The 17512-nt window shown below is 38.0% G+C and overlaps 1 protein-coding gene across 2 annotated transcripts in view; it reads left to right on the top strand.

The window, feature by feature from the left end:
- NRF1 (nuclear respiratory factor 1) overlaps positions 1 to 17512 on the top strand; it is a 111750-nt gene that overhangs the window by 35738 nt on the left and 58500 nt on the right. Inside the window, exons 2-4 of one of the 2 annotated variants that reach the window (XM_084897651.1) lie at positions 4303 to 4531; positions 12845 to 12959; positions 16041 to 16167. In XM_084897651.1, coding sequence (XP_084753777.1) covers positions 4309 to 4531; positions 12845 to 12959; positions 16041 to 16167 — 465 coding nt within the window. In that variant the 5' untranslated portion in view covers positions 4303 to 4308. Of the gene's footprint in view, positions 1 to 4299; positions 4532 to 12844; positions 12960 to 16040; positions 16168 to 17512 lie in introns of both variants that reach the window. The other variant, XM_084897650.1, reaches the window with a different exon arrangement.

Below are 17512 nucleotides of genomic sequence, written 5' to 3'. Positions count from 1 at the left end.
AGAACTATCTTTTTTTTTTAGATTAATATTTTATCATGTTTTCTTTCTTTCCTCTCTATATTAAATGCTTATTATTGTACCAGGTACTTGTTAAAAGCTCCTTTTGAAGAAATGAGGGTGTGAGTTTATCTATGAAGGTATTATGTCACACAGAACTACAAGGCTGGGAGATGATCTCAGGCAGAAAAGAAAATATAGAAAGGGGTTTCAACAGATAGACAATTATTAGATCTTTTTGAATTTTTGGCATACGTTTAATTTTATTTTGAACTACAGAATACTCCCTGAGATAATCAAATAGTTCCAAGGATAAGAATCACTTGAGTTACAAGGATGAGTTATGCTATGTGTGTGGTGTGAGAGTGAAAATAGATGATGAAAAGTTAGAGCCCCCCCTTCCCCAAAAAAAATCGGAAACAGCACAAGAATATAAAACAGAAATCAAGGACCTTAGAAAAGTGAAAAGTTGGGCAGCTACATGGAAATAGTTGACCAAAAGAAGAAAAATATCAGGACAAGGCTTAAGAAAGCAATTACTCAGAGGAACAAAGGATTTTAAAAGTCCCCAAAGAAGGGAAAAGAAACCTTAATAATAGAGTAGAATAAATTGAGAAAAGAATTTTGCATGAATAATTATTTTTTTGCTTATAACCACAAAGGTCATATTTCTATATCTATATGGCTGCCTTTTTGTGAGGTAATTAATCTCTTGAGTATGCATGCATTCTCTTTTATAGAGAGTGTCTTTCATAGAGCAGAAGTTTCTAATTTTAATGACATCCAGCCTGGTCAGTTACTTCTTTCCATAGATCATGCCTTTGGTGTTGTATCTAAAACATTGTTGCCATACCAATGGTCATCTAGATTGTCTCATGTTATTTAGGAGCTTTGTATTTTACACTTAGGTCTATGATCTACTTTGAGTTACTTTTGTAAAGACTGTCAAGTCTATGTCTAGATTCATTTTTTGGCATGTGGATGTCCAGTTATTTTATCACCATTTGTTGGAGACTGTCTTTGGTCAATTGTATGTATTGCCTTTGCTCCTTTTTCAAAGATCAGTTGACTATATTTATGAAGGCTTATACCTTTACTTTTTATTCTTTTCCATTGATCTGTCTGTCTGTTCTTTCATCGATACCACACTACTTTGATTACTATAGCTTTAAGTCTTAAAGTCAAGTAGTGTCAGTCTTTTGGCTTTGTTCTTTTTCAACATTGTGTTAGCTATTCTGGGTCTTTTGCCTCTCCACATAAACTTTAGAATCAGTTTGTCAATATCCATAAAATAACTTGCTAGGATTTTTTATTGGGATTGCATTGAATCTGTAGATCATATTAGAACATCTTGATAGTAGTATTGAGGTTTCCTACTGTGAGACTTATTTCTTCTTTGATTTCTTTTTTATTGTTGCTAATCCTCATCTGAGGATATTTTTTCCATTGATTGTTAGAGAGAGTGGAAGGGAGGAAGAGGCAGGGAAAGAGAGAGAAAGAGAGAGGGAGAGAAGGAGGAAGGGAGGGAGGAATAGAACCATATACATGCCCTTGACCCAGAATTGAACCCGCAACCCTTTCATGCCTGGGCCAACACTCTAATTACCTAGCAACACTGGCTGGGGCCTCTTTGATTTCTTTCTTTCTTTTTTTTTCTTTTTTCTTTTTTTAAATATATTTTTATTGATTTTTTACAGAGAGGAAGAGAGAGGGAGAGTTAGAAACATCGACGAGAGAGAGTCATCGATCAGCTGCCTCTTGCACACCCCCTACTGGGGATGTGCCCACAACCAAGGTACATGCTCTTGATCGGAATCGAACCTGGGACCTTTCAGTCCGCAGGCCAATGCTCTATCCACTGAGCCAAACCGGTTTCAGCTCTTTGATTTCTTTTATCAGAGTTTTATAGTTTATTTTTTCCAAATAGATCTTGTTCATATTTTGTTAGATTTATACCTAAGTATTTCATTTTTTGGTTACTAATGTAAATGGTATTGTGTTTTTAATTTCAAATTCTATTTGTTCATTGCTGTTATATAGAGAACTATATAACAGCCTGGTGCACGAATTCGTGCACAGGTGGGGTCTGGCTGGCCTTACCCCAATGTGGGCCTGTTGTGGGTGGGGTTGGCTGGAGGGAGGGGGCAGAAGAGAGGGGGCTGGAGGACGGGTCACCCCCCCAATTGGGCTGGTTGGCCAGCCACAGTGCACATGATAGCTACTGGTCTGATGATTGCTTAGCTTATATATATATAGATTGATTTTTGTATATGAAATTTGTGATTACTGCAACATTGCCATAATCATTTACTAGTTTCAGAAGTTTTGTTGTTGATTCTTTTGGATTTCCTATATAGACAATCATGTCATCTTTTTTACCCCCTTCCCAGTCACTATTCTTTCTCTTTCTTCCTGCATTAGCTAGGACTTTCAGCACAGTGTTGGAAAGGAGTGATAAGTGGGGCATCCATGCTTCATTCATGATGTTAGCAGGAAAGCTGCTATAGTAGTCCCTGCTTATCCAGTTTCATTTTCAGCAGTTTCGTATACCCACAGTCAATTGTCATGGCTCAGTGATGAAGGATCACCCAAAATATGATGATCCTTCTTCTGATATACCATCAGAAGGTCAATAGTAGCCTGACGCTGATTCTCAAAGTCTACATCATTCACCTCACTTCATCTCATCCTGTAGGCATTTTATCATCTCACATTATCACAAGAAGGAAGGGTGAGTACTGTACAATAAGATATTTGAGGGAGAGAAAGAGAGAGACCACATTCACATAACTTTATTATAGTGTAATAATTTTTCTATTTTATTATTTTTGTTAATCTTACTGTGCCTAATTATAAATTACAGGGAAAAACATATACTAGTATAGGGTGTAGTACTAGCCATGGTTTGAGGGATCCACAACGAGTCTTGATGTGTATCCTCCACAGATAAGCTGGGACTGTAGTAGTTCGCACTGTTAGGTATGATGTTATCTGTAGATTTTAAAAATCAGGTTAAGGAAGTTTCCTTCTATTCCTAGTTTGCATTTCTTCTTTTTAAAGGTTGAATAGTATTGCATTGTATATATATTTACATTTTGTTATCCATTCATCCATCAGGACAGTTGGGTTGCTTCTACCTTTTGACTATTGTGAATTTTGCTGTTCTGAACATGGTTAGGTATAAATAGCCCTTTGAGACTGCTTTCATGGTTTCTGGCTATAGACCCAGAATGGAATTGCTGGGTCATATAATACGGTAATTCTTTTAAGGCTTTTTTGAGGAACCAATGTGCAAAGTTTTATATACAGGTATGTGTATTGCACTGATATTTATAACAACAAAAATTTGGAAGCAGCAGTCTTGCCATGTATCAGTAGGTGATTGGTTGCATAATTAAGGCACATATTACAATGTAGTATTCTGCAGCTATTTAAAAAGGTCTGGTACATCTGAATGTTTTGACATGTCAGACATCCAGGTATACTGTAATAAAAAAAAAAAAAAGCAAACTATAGAACAGTATGTGTAATATGAATCTGTTTTTATTTTAAATTGTATGTATGTATGTATGCTTCAAAAATGTTTTTGTTTTAAGAAAATACACTTCTCTGTAGTTGTTGGGGAAAGAGGGAACATATTCTAAGTGCAGTAGAAGAGCAAACCTTTATCTTCTTTATAAATTACTGCATCAGTTTAGGATTTACATGAAGCATAGTTTATAAGCAGAAAACCAAATTTGAATGATTGCAGTTTTTTGTGGGTGGGAATTTTTTATGTCTATAGTGTCAAGTGCCAAGTCACTGGGATCTTTTAAATATCTTTTTTTGTTATATTTGTCTTTTACTGTTATATGTAATATCAAAGTATTTTATTGTTTTGTGACCTCTGGTATAAAATTAACACAGTGACCCTGGCCTGTTTGGTTCAGTGGATAGAGCGTTGGCCTGCAGACTCAAGGGTCTCAGGTTCGATTCCGGTCAAGGGCATGTATGTACCTTGGAGGTGGGCACATCCCCAGTAGGGGGCGTGCAGGAGGCAGCTGATTGATGTTTCTCTCTCATCCGTGTTTCTAATTCTTCCTCTCTGTAAAAAAATCAATAAAATATATATAAAATAAAATTAGCACAGTGAATTCCATCAAAAGGTATTATATAAGGAAAATATTCTAACATTTTTGGGTCATATTTGAATGGTGCTTCCCATTTCCCATGAGTTGGTGAAGTGAGGTATGTAGTATCACCTGGCTTAAGTATAGTGTTACATTATGCACTGAATTCTGTTCTTTGCCTTTTTTCTGACAGTAGATCTACATGGAGGAGCACGGAGTGACCCAAACTGAACACATGGCTACCATAGAAGCCCACGCAGTTGCCCAGCAAGTACAGCAGGTCCATGTGGCTACATACACTGAACACAGTATGCTGAGTGCTGATGAAGACTCGCCTTCCTCTCCAGAGGACACCTCTTACGATGATTCCGACATACTCAACTCCACAGCTGCCGACGAGGTAACAGCCCATCTGGCTGCTGCAGGTAATGCTGTTGGTATTGGAAGTTCTTTATTTTTTGCTTAACTCTGGTACCCTGCATATCTGGAAGAGCCTAGGATGTAGGCACTCTCACATTTATCTTCATATCACATCTTCACGATTTTGTTTTAAGCCTTGGATTTTGTGCCAGTGCTATACTACTAAGACTTAAGTCCTAGAATCATATACTATTGGTGTTATGACTTGTGTGTTTTTTTTTTCTCTCATTCATTCTAACCATCTTTTGATTTTGAACTGAAGCATTTAGTCCATTTATATTAAATGTAATCACTGATATATTTAAGTTCAAATTGATCGTGTTTACTGTATGCTTTCTCTATCTCACTTGTTCTGTGTTTTCTTTTCCTTTTAGAGTGACTGAAAGTTTTTATTTTTCTCTTGTTAGTTTGAAGGTTATATATACTTTTTCTATTAGGGGTACTTCAAGAAATTATAACATACATACTTTCAAAGTATTTTATAATTGATACTTGTGTCCTCTTTAGATATAATGCAAATTTCTTAGAACACCGAATTTCTTTCTTTAAAATTTTTATTGAATTTATTGGGGTGACACTGGCTAATGAAATTACATAAGTTTTAGGTGTACAGTTCTATATTTCATCATCTGTATATTATGTTGTGTGTTTACCACCCAACACCAAGTCTCCTTTGTCACCATTTATTTCCCCTTTATCTTCTTCCTCCCCCACCCACCCCTCTTTCCCTCTGGTAATCACCATACTGTTGTCTGTGTGCAGGGTTTTTTTTGTTTGTTTGTTTCCCCCCCCCTTTTTAAGCAATTGTGGCTGGGATTGTTTTCTTAGTTTCCTTTTCTGATAGTTCATCATTGGTGTATAAAAATGTAACTGATTTCTGAATATTTATTTTGTATGCTATTGATTTACTGAATTAATTATCAATTCTAATAGTTTTTTTGATGGAGTCTTTAGGGTTCACTGTTTACAGTATCATGTCACCTGCAAATAATGACAGTTTTTCTTTATGCTTTCCAATTGGAATGCCTTTTATTTCTTCTTCTTGTCTGATTGCTGTGTTTAGAACTTCCAGTACTATGTTGAATAAGAGTGGTGAAAGCAAACATCCCTGTCTTGTTCTGATCTTAAGGGAAATGCCTACTGTTTGCCCATTGAGTATGATGTTAGCTGTGGGTTTGTCATATATGGCCTTTATTATGTTGAGGCATGTTCCTTCTATTTCCACTTTGCTGAAAGTTTTTATTATAATTGGGTGGTGCATTTTATCAAATGCTTTTTCTGCGTCTATTGATATGATCATGTGATTTTTATCCTTTATTTTGTTTGATGTGGTATATCAAGTTTATTGATTTGTGGTTATTAAACCAACCTTGAACCTCTGGAATACATCCAACCTAATCATGATATATGATCTCTTTAATGTATTACTGAATCTGGTTTGCTAATTTTATTGAGGATTTAGCATCTGTGTTCATCAGGAATATTGGCTTATAATTTTCTTTCTTTGTAGTGTCCTTACCTGGTTTTGGGATTAGCATAATGTTGGCTTCATAAAATGGGCTTGAGAGTCTTCGCTCCTCTTGAATTTTTTGGAATACAGTAAACACGATTTTGTGGACCTAAATTCATTGGACTCGGATTTAACAGACAAAATTTCCAGTCCATATAGCATGTGTGAACATTAACACCCTATTAATTTTAAAATGCTTTTAACCAAATTTGCTTATAAATAAACAGGTTATTTTGTTGTTGTTAATTCATTGTTATTTTTAAGAAATTCTCGTGAATAAGCTATATGTTGGAAAAAACACTAGTAATTTAGCCAGCATAAATAAATACTGTATATCTACACCGATAGTGTACATATTTAAATCCAAGAGTCACTGCACATAGACAATGTTCAGCCAATGATTATCACTTGATCATACCACATTGCATGCCAGTATTTGTTGTTTGTTGATCTGTCATTATTTTTTTCAAATAGGTTTTCAATTTCTTGCTTTCTCTCTTCTTCTACTGGCACTCCCATGATGTAAATATTGGTATCCTTGAAGTTGACCCAGAGGCTCCTTACACTATCCTCATTTTTTAAAATCCTTTTATTTTTAAAATTTTTTTTGCTGTTCTGATTGGGTGGTTTTGCTTCCTTATATTTCAAATAGCTGATTTGATTATCTGCTTTATCTACTCTACTGTTGATTTCCTGTAAATTACTCATTTCAGTTATTGTATCCTTTATTTCTGACTGGTACTTTTTTATACTGTTGAGGTTATCACTAAGTAAGTATATTGAGCATCTTTATAGCCATTGTTTTCAACTCTGCATCTTATAGACTGCTTGTCTCCATTTTGTTGAGTTCTTTTCTGGAGTTTTGTTCCATTCCTTCATTCGGGACAGCCTCCTTGCATTTGTTTCTATGTATTAGTTAGAGTTGCTACATCTCCCAGGCTTGGTAGAGTGGCCTAATGCAAGTGTCCAGTGGCACAGCCTCCCCTGTCACCCAAGCTGGGCACCCAAGGTGCACCCCCTCCCAACCTCAGTGTAGTTGAGCCTTGATTGCTGTTGGCATGTCAGTGGGAGGGATCTAACCCGTGGCTGTTCAGCTGCAAGAAATGGGTGCAACCACTGACCTCAGACCACTCTGGAGGATCAGCTGTGCTGGAGCCCACCTCATACATAGAGCAGGACTTACTTCATTGGGGCTCTGGTGCCCACTGAGGCCACACCTTGAGTGTGTCACTTCCAGAGGTCTTTGGGTGGTTGTGCTTCAAAATCGCTGAATATAGCTACTGGGTGTGCTGGCTCTGTTAAGAGTTGCTACATCTCCCAGGCATGGTAGAGTGGCCTAATGTAAGAAGGGGCCTCTCAGGAGGTGCAGCTGGGGCCTCTCAGGAAGTGCAGTTGCCACCTGTGTTCTGCGTGGGGCCACCTGGCATGAGCTATAAAGTAATCTGCAGATGACTGCTACCTGTGCTGGGCTTGGTGGTGCCCAGGCAAGGCTAGTCTGTGAACTGCTGCCTGGTGCTGAGCCTATGGCCACTTAGTGAGAGGTATGGTGAAGCCAGATCCTACTTGTTTAGGAAAATCTGAAGCAAGTCAAGACAGATCATTGTCTGGAAAAGCTATGGAAAACAGCTTGGGTGGGCCCAAAAGTTGGGTGGAGCCTCAGAGAATCATCAGGCGGGGAAAACTATGCAAGCCAAGTTATTGGAGTCTCAGATATAGCCTGCTTGCAATGTGGAGGAAGGACTCAGTAAAGAAACAATGGCCTCTGCCATTATGTCAGGGAAACAGTTCCTCTTCGTAGGTATCTTGTCTTTCAAGCTGCCACATCAAGGCTGGAGCTCAGAGAGAATGATTCTGAGTAAGTCAGTCTGTGCAAGGGCCCTTTAAGAGGAACTGGGTGGGGACTCCAGCAGCCTTCCAACTCCCTCCGCCTCCTTCCCTGCAGGTGTTTACTGCCAGAAGTTATGGGGACTTCTCTTCCTTGCTCTGGAACCCTCAGTAGGGGGCCTGGTGTGGGGCTGGGACCCCTCACTCCTCAAGAGGGATCTCTGCAATTGAGACATCCCTCCCAATTTTTATCTGCCACACGGGGTGTGGGACCAGCCCATTTGGCATCTCTACCCCTCCTAATAGTCTTGCTGTGGCTTCTTTAATTCCCTAGTTGTAGGACTTTCATTTAGCCAGATTTCAGGCAGTTGAGAATGATAATGGTTATTCTGTAGTTTAGTTGTAATTTTGATGTAGTTGTGGGAGGAGGCTAGTATGCTGCCATCTTGACCATACCTGCCTACTGGTTATATTTGAATGAATGCTAGATGCTGTGTTTGGAAGATGAATTTTATTTATTTATTTACTTACTTTTATTATTTTTTAATCCTCATCCGGGGATATTTTTCCACTGATTTTTAGAGAGAGTGGACGAGAGAGGGAAAGACAGAGAGAAATATTGATGTGAGAGAAAAACATCGATTGGTTGCCTCCTGCACAAGCCCCAACCAGGGCCCAGGCCAGGGAGGAGCCTTCAGCCACGGTACATGCCCTTGACCGGAATTGAATCCGGGACTGTTCAGTCCACAGGTCAACGCTCTAGCCACTGAGCCAAACCAGCTAGGGCAGGAAGATGAATTTTTAGAAGTAATTTGGGTAATAACTATATATGGTGTCAGATGGGTATGAGATTGATTGGGATGATTGCTGAGTTATATAATGTCTAATCACTGGGTTGTACACCTGAAACTAATAATATTGTATGTCAACTGTAATTGAAAAATTAAAAATTCAAGTAAAAATAAGAAGTAATTTGATGTCTAGAATAATATTATCCTCCTCGAGAGGATTTTTGTTTGCTTCTGCCAGATGTCTGAGGGCACTAGCAATCCTGGATCATCTTAATCCAATTTAAGGTTTTAAGACTTTTTCTGGGCCACTAAATTACTTAAAGCTGAGGTATATTTTGTACCATTCTCTTTGTTATTTACATTGTGTATTTAGCATTACGTGGAAGATTCTTAAACCATACACTTGGGTGGATCTGATACTGGACTTAGATGATTAGGAAAAACTGGAGAGGAGATCAATGATCAGGAATAGCCAAAATACAACATCTTTTTAATATATGCTGTATTTAAGGGGAGGAAGATAGATGTAACTAAGAGTAATCTTTTTACCATAAGTTATTATCTATTGTATATTTCTGGAATGGTGAATTTAAAAATAAAGCTTAGTAGCAGCAAATCACATGAAATATTTGTAAAATACATTTTTGAAGTTCTTATATGTTCCAGAAGAGGGCATCCTAACATCGGGAATCCAGGTCAGCTTCTTTCCTAGGAAGAAATGCGTTTGAGACAGAGTTTTACTGTATTACTGTACTGTATTGTCATAGTGCTGAGATTAGGAAAGGACTTTAACTTAACCCTTTTATGGGGCAGATATGCAAACTGAGGCCCAGTTGGTGAAAATAATTTACTATTTAATTATTTAGTAATATATACTTACTATATACTCTATTTCTACATATAGATACAATGAATAAGACAAGCAAGAGCTTGCTACTAAAGGTGTTTACAGACCAGTGGCAGGAGAAGGGTACATATAATAAAGTAAAATATTTTCGGAAAGTACTATGTGCTCTGAAATAAGTAATGAAGTAAGGTCAATGAAGAGGAAGGGATAATAGGAAGCTGCTTTTCCTTATCCTATTCCCCCCCTCCACTGAGGTAACCTGTTCTGTTCTGAATTTGGTCTTTATCATTCCTTTCCATTTCTTTTGTTTTTGCAGTATATCAGTAAATAATACTTAGCATTGTTTTGCATGTTTTAAGTTTTATATGAATGGTATTACTCTGATGTTATCATTTTATAAAATTTCTAGAGGCCCAGTGCACGAAATTCATGCACTCAGTCCAGCCTGCACGCTATTCAATCTGGGCCCCCTCTCATAATTCAGGACTACTGGTTCCCAACTGCTCACCTGCCTGTCTTCCTGATTGCCTCTTACAGCTTCTGCCTGCCAGCCTGATCACCCCCTAACCACTCCCCTGCCAGCCTGATTGATGCCTAATTGCTCCCCAGCCAGCCTGATTGCCCCTTAACTGCCCTCCCCTGCAGGCCTGGGTCCCCCCCCCCCCCCCCCCCCAACTGCCTTTCCCTGCAGGCCCAGTCGCCCCCAACTATCCTCCTCTGCCAGCCTGGTCACCCCTAACTGTCCTCCCCTGCTGGCCATCTTGTGGCAGCCATCTTTGACCACATGGGGATAGCCATCTTGTGTGTTGGGAGTGACAGTCAATTTGCATATTACTCTTTTATTAGATAGGATGTTTATTCATTTGGTATTATTTTTCTGAGATTCATGTTGATAATATGACTATATATTTTCATTTTAATTGCTGTTTGATAGTCCATTATCTGGCTGTCTCATATATTGGTAGAATTCTTAGGTTGTTTATAATACTTTGCAAATTATAATTGCTGCAAATTAAAATCATCTTACATATTTTCTCATCTTAGGTTGTTTATTATGTTTTGCAATTATAATTGTTGCAAATTAAAATCATCTTAACAACCGAGGCCGGTTTGGCTCAGTGGTAGAGCGTTGGTCTGCAGACTGAAAGGTCCCGGGTTCGATTCCGGTCCAGGGCATGTACATTGGTTGCAGGCACATCCCTGGTGGGGAGTGTGCAGGAGGCAGCTGGTCGATGTTTCTCTCTCATCGACGTTTCTAGCTCTCTTATCTATCTCCCTTCCTCTCTGTAAAATATCAATAAAATATATTTTTTTAAAAATCATCTTACATATTTTCTTGTGCAAATTGTGAGAGTTCCTTTTGGCATTGGTTTTCAAACTCTTCTGACGATATCCCACAGTAATACATTTTACATTGTTATCTCAAATACACAAATGCACATGAAATGAAATAGCAGTTTCTCTTGAAGTAATACTTATCCCCTACTACATGTAACACAATATCTGATATGTTCTATTCTCTTTCACTTCAGTGTATTTTATTAAAAACAAAACAAAACAAAAAGTTATTTATGAGCCACCATAGGGTGGAAACATGCAGTGTGAAAGCCATTGTTTAAGGATATATCTAGGAAGGAGAGGGAATTAGAAGGCAAGGATCAGTACATTTTCAGTTTTACTAGATATCCCAAATGTATTTTCAAATTGTTGCATTAATTTCCATTCCCATAAGCAGTATGCTAGAGTGCCTACTGCTTCTTGTCCTCACCTTATTTGGTATTATCAATCAGTTTTTGTTTTGGGCAGTTTGGTGGGTATGAAATACTATCTTACTATCGGATTAATTTGCGTGGCTCTGAGGTAGAGGTTTTAGCCAGTGCAGGAAGATTAGATACAGCACCATTTCAGATCTTTACTGATTATTCATTTTCCTCTTTTGCATATTTTTGCAGAGAGTGAAGTTCTAGGGATCTGCTGTACAACATTATGCCTATAATTAACAATACTGTATTATACACTTAAAATTTTGTTAAGATGATAGATCTCATGTTAAGTGCTCTTACCACAATTAAAAGAATAAAATGTTGGGGAAAATGTATCATTAAGATTTCCCCTCCTCTCCCAGCTATTTATGATGAAAGGTGGATTAAAAAAATAATTTCTTTTGACTTGCTTTGGGTCTCCTTTAAAAGGGTTTATTTAAGTCAGACTTATATTACTAAACAGCATTAGAGCAGCAGAAGATTTTCAGGAAGGCTTATTTTAATTGAGCCACTTAGAACATATATAATATTTATGCCAGTATAAATGTGAAGGATTAAAATTAATTTTTATTTAAGCCATTTATGGCATTCACAGATAAGTATAATGGTGGGTCATCTGTTAAAAATAAATCAATAAATAAGGCCCAAGCTGGCGTTGGCTCAGTGGTTCAGCATTCACCTATGGAGCTAGCTAGGAGGTCATGGTTCAATTCCTGGTTAGGGTATATGCTCAGTTCCCAGTGTGGGGCGTGCAGGAGGCAGCCAGTCAGTGATTCTCCTCATTGTTGTTTCTGTCTCTCTCCCTCTCCCTTCCTCTCTGAAATCAATGTTTTTTTTAAAAAGGAATGTCTTTGATATGTTTGAGATTTCATGAATCAGAGACTCCAATTATTTTAGTCATTAGTTTCAGGGCAAAACAGACCTACACACACATACACACACACACACCACCACCACCACCACCACCACCACCACCACCACCACCACCACCACCCCCCTAGAGTGGCATAGGTTTTCTTTCATCTCTTTCCTACCAGGATGTTTTCATCATTTTGACCTGTGGTCAGCAACTTCATTTGGAGCACAATTTTCTGATATATAAGATAAAGTTTTCTAATTTAGTTGATACTCATCTAGATACTCTTCTTTAGGTATTGTTAGAATCCCAAGTACGAGTGATTATGTCTGACTTCCTTAATTTGGCCCATGTCACAGGAATAAAAATGAAGTTTGAAATCTGTAATTTTTTTGTTTTGGCAAGCTTCCTCTCAATGTTGCATATCATCTAGCACCTGTGAGAATATTTCCTTAGCAGTATGAGTATAATGGCAAAACAGAACAAAAAGCATTATATAAAACTCAAGCCATTCACTTTTAAAAGAGATTAATTTTTAAGTTTTATTGGTAGATTGGAATATAATTCATGTTGAGTAATAGTGAAATATATTGATAATATCAGGAACATTTTATATTTCTTGATAACATATTAGGAAACAGTGCTACCTTTTTTGTACTTTAATGGAGTTCTGTCTTGTAGAGTTAACAGGCTCTGAATAATCTCAGCACACACGTTATTATTTCAGGTCCTGTGGGAATGGCTGCTGCCGCTGCTGTGGCAACAGGGAAGAAACGGAAACGGCCTCATGTGTTCGAGTCCAACCCATCGATCCGGAAGAGACAGCAAACACGTTTGCTTCGGTGAGGGTGTTCTTATCCATATTGTTGTTATTTCTCAAATATTTCATGGGGTAGATGACACAATTAGAACATACATTATTAGGTTCACCAAAGATACCAAGTTAGATCCCTTGATGACAAAATTAGACTTTAAAGTACTCTCATGAAATTAAATAAATGCAACTAGAAATATGATTAACCAATGTATAAAATTAATTAATTCAGAAAATCTATATGCCTGCTATGTGCCAGGCATTGTTCTAGGCTTTGAGAATATAATAGTGAACAAAGCATTTCATTAAAGAGATATTCTCGTGAAGGGGGAAAAGTGAACAAATATGTAATATGTCAGATGATGATAAGTGCTATGGAGGAAAATGAAGTGGAGTAAGGAAAAGTAAAGGTTAGGGGGTTAGGGGAAATATGTAGTTTCTCTTTTTTTTATAGGGTTGGTCTGGGAATGCTCTTAAGACAGCCTTTGAACAGAGACCTGAAGTTAGTGAAAAGGCAGCCGTGTTGATGTCTAGGGGAAGAGCTTTTCCCTTGGGGAAATGGGGACTGAGAAGGGTGAAGGTTCTGAAGCGGGAAAGGAACATGATAGTCATGTTAGGGGAATAGCTAGGGAGAAAATGAGAGGAGATCTGGTCAGTGGTAGTGCAGAGACACATCAGGAGGTCTTTTGATCCAATATTGGGGCTTTGATTCTTGCTCTGAGTGAGGTGGGAAGTCAATGAAGGCTTTTGACCAAAGCAATGATATGGTCTGATTATATGTTTTAAAAGGGTCATTTAGGCTATTGTCAATACAGGAGTATAAGAATGAAAACAGGCAAACCAATTAAGAGGCTAATGGGCTAATGTTGTAGTCCAAGCCAGAAAAAATAGTGCCTTTAAACCAATGTAGCAGCAGCAAAGGTAGAAAGAGGTAGTCAGGTTTTGATTGTATTTCAAATCAGCTCCAGCATGATTCATTGATGGATTGGATGTGGGATGTGAGAGGGGGAAAAGGCCTGAAGGATTTTGGTCTGATTACTGGAAGGATTGAGTTGACACCAGATGAGTAGCAGGTATGGGATTGAGGGCAGAATCAGGAATTTGGTTTTGGTTAAGTTTATGATACATCTTAACCATTAAATAGAGATACAGAATAAGCAGTTGGAAATATGAATCTGGAATTCAAAAGTGAGATCTTAGCCCTGGCTGGTGTGGCTCAGTTGATTAGGCATCATCCTGTGCACCTAAAGCTCGCTGGTTCAATTCCCAGTCAGGGTGTATGTCTGGGCTGTGGGCTCGATCCCTGGTAGGAGGAATACAGGAGACAACAGATTGATGTTCTGCTCTCATATCGATGTTTCTCTCTCTTTCTCCTTCTCCCTTTCTCTCTCTAAAATTCAATAAAATATTATTTTTTTAAAAAAGAGAGATCTTAGTTGAGGATATAAACAATATATGTAATATTTAAAACTATGTGTTTGAAAGAGACCACCTAGGGAGTATGAACTTAAGCCTGAAGCACTCTACCCTTTAAATATTTTTGTTATTTTTATTTTACACAGAGGAAGGGAAAGGGATAGTGAGATAGACACATCAGTGAGAGTTACCCATCGACGGCTGCCTCCTGCACTCCCCGTGCTGGGTATTGAGCCCGAAACCCAGGCATGTGCCCTAATCAGGAATTGAACTGTGACCTCCTGATTCATGGGGTGATGCTCAGGCACTGAGCTACATGGGCTGGGCATACCCTTTGGAGTTTGGAGAGATGAAAGGAACTAGCAAATGAGTCTAAAAAAGCAAACCAAGAGAGTGGTACCCTGGAAACCAAGTGCAAAAAGTGTTTCAAGGAAGAGGGCATGTGATCAGCTCTATCAAATGCTGCTGACAGGTTGAATAAGATGCAAATTGACCTTTAGATTTAGCTACATAGGGGTCATGATTGAACTTAAACCAAGACATTTTCAAGAGTGGCAACAACAAAAGTATTGGAGTGTCTTCAAGAGAGAATGGAAGGGAGGAATTAGAGATAGTAAATATAATTCAGACCATTCCTTCAAGGAAGCCACCAAATTTCTTGTTTGGTATGTTATCTTTTGCTTGTTTTTATTTCTTTGGAAGAGTTTATAGGTAGCAAAGAAAGATTAGTATATCGGTGTGGACATGAAGGACTTAATAATTTGATTGTGTAACATGTATTCATATACCTGAGGCCCAATGCATGAAAATTAGTGCAAGAGTAGGCCTTCCTTCCCCTGGCTGCTTGGCACCAGTTTCCCTCCGGCACCTAGGACCCTGGCTGCTTCCCTCCTCCGGCCACCAGCAGGCACCCGGGACCTGGGCTGTTTCCCTCCTTCGGCCGCTGGCAGGCACTTGGGACCCGGGCGGCTTCCTTCCGGCTGCCCACAGGCACCCGGGACCTGGGCTGGATTCCCTGGGGTGGCCCACAGGCACCCGGGACCCAGACTGGCTTTTCTCTGGCCCAGGCTTTATGAGGAAGGACATCTGGAATGACATCTGGTCTAATTAACATATTACCCTTTTATTATTATAGGGTAATAATAAGAAATTTATAAAATTTTCTAGGACTTTTTTCTTATAGTATTTTAAATACTACATCCCAGTTTTCTCATATTTATTGGAATGTTGATTCCTAAAGGAGTGTCAGCCCATGTGAATGATACGTGATAAAAGCTAGAAAACATTCTACATTAAGAACATAAGAAGATTATACAAAACTAAAGGAAAGCTTGAAAAGTACTAATAGTAGCTTTCAGCAAGCCTACAGATTACATGCCATTAGATGGGCAGTTCTCATTTCCTTTAATGATAGTACAGCCAGGAGGAATTAGAATGTATTATTTATAGACATATATTTGCCATGAGGAACATAGATAAAACAGTACATGGTTCTGGAGAAGATGGAAAACTTTATTTTAGATATGTTGGCTTTACTCCGCTTGAATTGGCATGACTCCCTAGTCCCTTAAAAGGACAGACTAATTATCTAGTCAGAATAAATTGTCTCAAGTCAAAGTAAATTTTGTGTCTGTCAGTCACTGTAATTTTTCTTTTTAAACTGATTTTATTCCCTTTTCATTCTCTGACTCAGGAAACTTCGAGCCACATTAGATGAATATACTACCCGAGTGGGACAGCAAGCTATTGTCCTCTGTATCTCACCCTCCAAACCCAACCCGGTCTTTAAAGTATTTGGTGCAGCACCCTTGGAGAATGTGGTAAGAGAACTGAGCTGTGTTCTCAGATACCCTTTGCTTTCTGTGAGTTGTTGTTCACATTCTTATGGTCTTCTGTGTAGCATACTAATTATTACTTCTAACCTCCTTTCATCCAGGATGGGAATGGGGAGTGGGATTTTCAAACTACTTTATGCAAATAAAAATAAAAATGATTATGTCTCTTTCTACTTCCTGTAACAAGGTATTTTACCTCCCCAGATGCAGTGGGAAAAATGGTATTATGTTTTTTAAGAAATCAATGTAGGATTTTGTAAGAAAATTGCTGATTTATGTTAGAAACAAAATGGTAGATAATTCCAAGGTATTAACTTCATGAGGCAAAGCTGGGAGTACTTTATTCACTGCTGATATTCGAGTTGCATATTTAAAATCTCTTACATTTATTCAAAGATTTGACTTAACATTGCTTTAGTTTTTAAATATAATTAAATATTTTGATTGTATACCTGTCCATAGATAACTTTATGAAAATACTATTTACTTATGTGAACTACTTTTTCTCTGGCTGAAATAACTTTGAGTCATTAGTAAGATAATGATCTGTCCATATTTAAATTGAATTTTGTTTTTATTAGGATAAAATCTATTCCCTCAAAATTACATTTGTCAGTTTTCTCCCATACTGAATGTAGTCATTTCAAGGATTCAGAATTACTAATCACTTGAGATTTTATTAGTTATACTATGTGTTTTTCTACACACACAGATGTTGTGGTTCTTCCTTAATGTTTTTAAGTTTTGTTTTGAGGTTTCCCCAGGATTCCTGAGACTCTAGAATAGGATGCATATTAGGACCTTTCCTTAGAGGAATATGGTAGAAAGCTTTTAGTTCACAATGGTGCCTGTCAAGCAGTTCTTAGTATCATTCTGTTGATAGACGTGAAATCTGGGCATGTCTTCTCTTCTGTAGTATTAAAATTTTTAAATATTATTCTACTAATGTGATCTATGAAAAAAGACTCATCTAGAAGCCCTGCCTGGTTTGGTTTAGTGGATGGAACATCGGCTTGTGGACTGAAGGGTCGCAGGTTTGATTCCAGTCGAAGGCATGTACCTTGGTTGCAGGCTCTGTTTCCAGCCAGGGTGCTTTTGGGAGGCAACCAATGGTTGTGTTTCTCTCACATGGATGTTTCTTTTTCTCTCCCCCTTCTAAAAATCAATGAAAAATATTCTTGGGTGAGGATTAACAACAACAAAAAGACTTACCTAGAAGACTCACAAAAATACCTCTGAAGATAACATATTAGGAAACAGTGCTAAATCCAGAAGAAAACTTTAGGAAACTGTTGGAATTGTCCATATAATACAAAAAGATATGTGGATT

The sequence above is a fragment of the Pipistrellus hanaki genome (genome assembly GCF_964339955.1).
Source record: "Pipistrellus hanaki genome assembly, chromosome: 10".
Lineage (NCBI taxonomy): Eukaryota > Metazoa > Chordata > Mammalia > Chiroptera > Vespertilionidae > Pipistrellus > Pipistrellus hanaki.
Note: the sequence above shows the minus strand (reverse complement) of the source record. Positions and strands in the feature narration are given on the sequence as shown.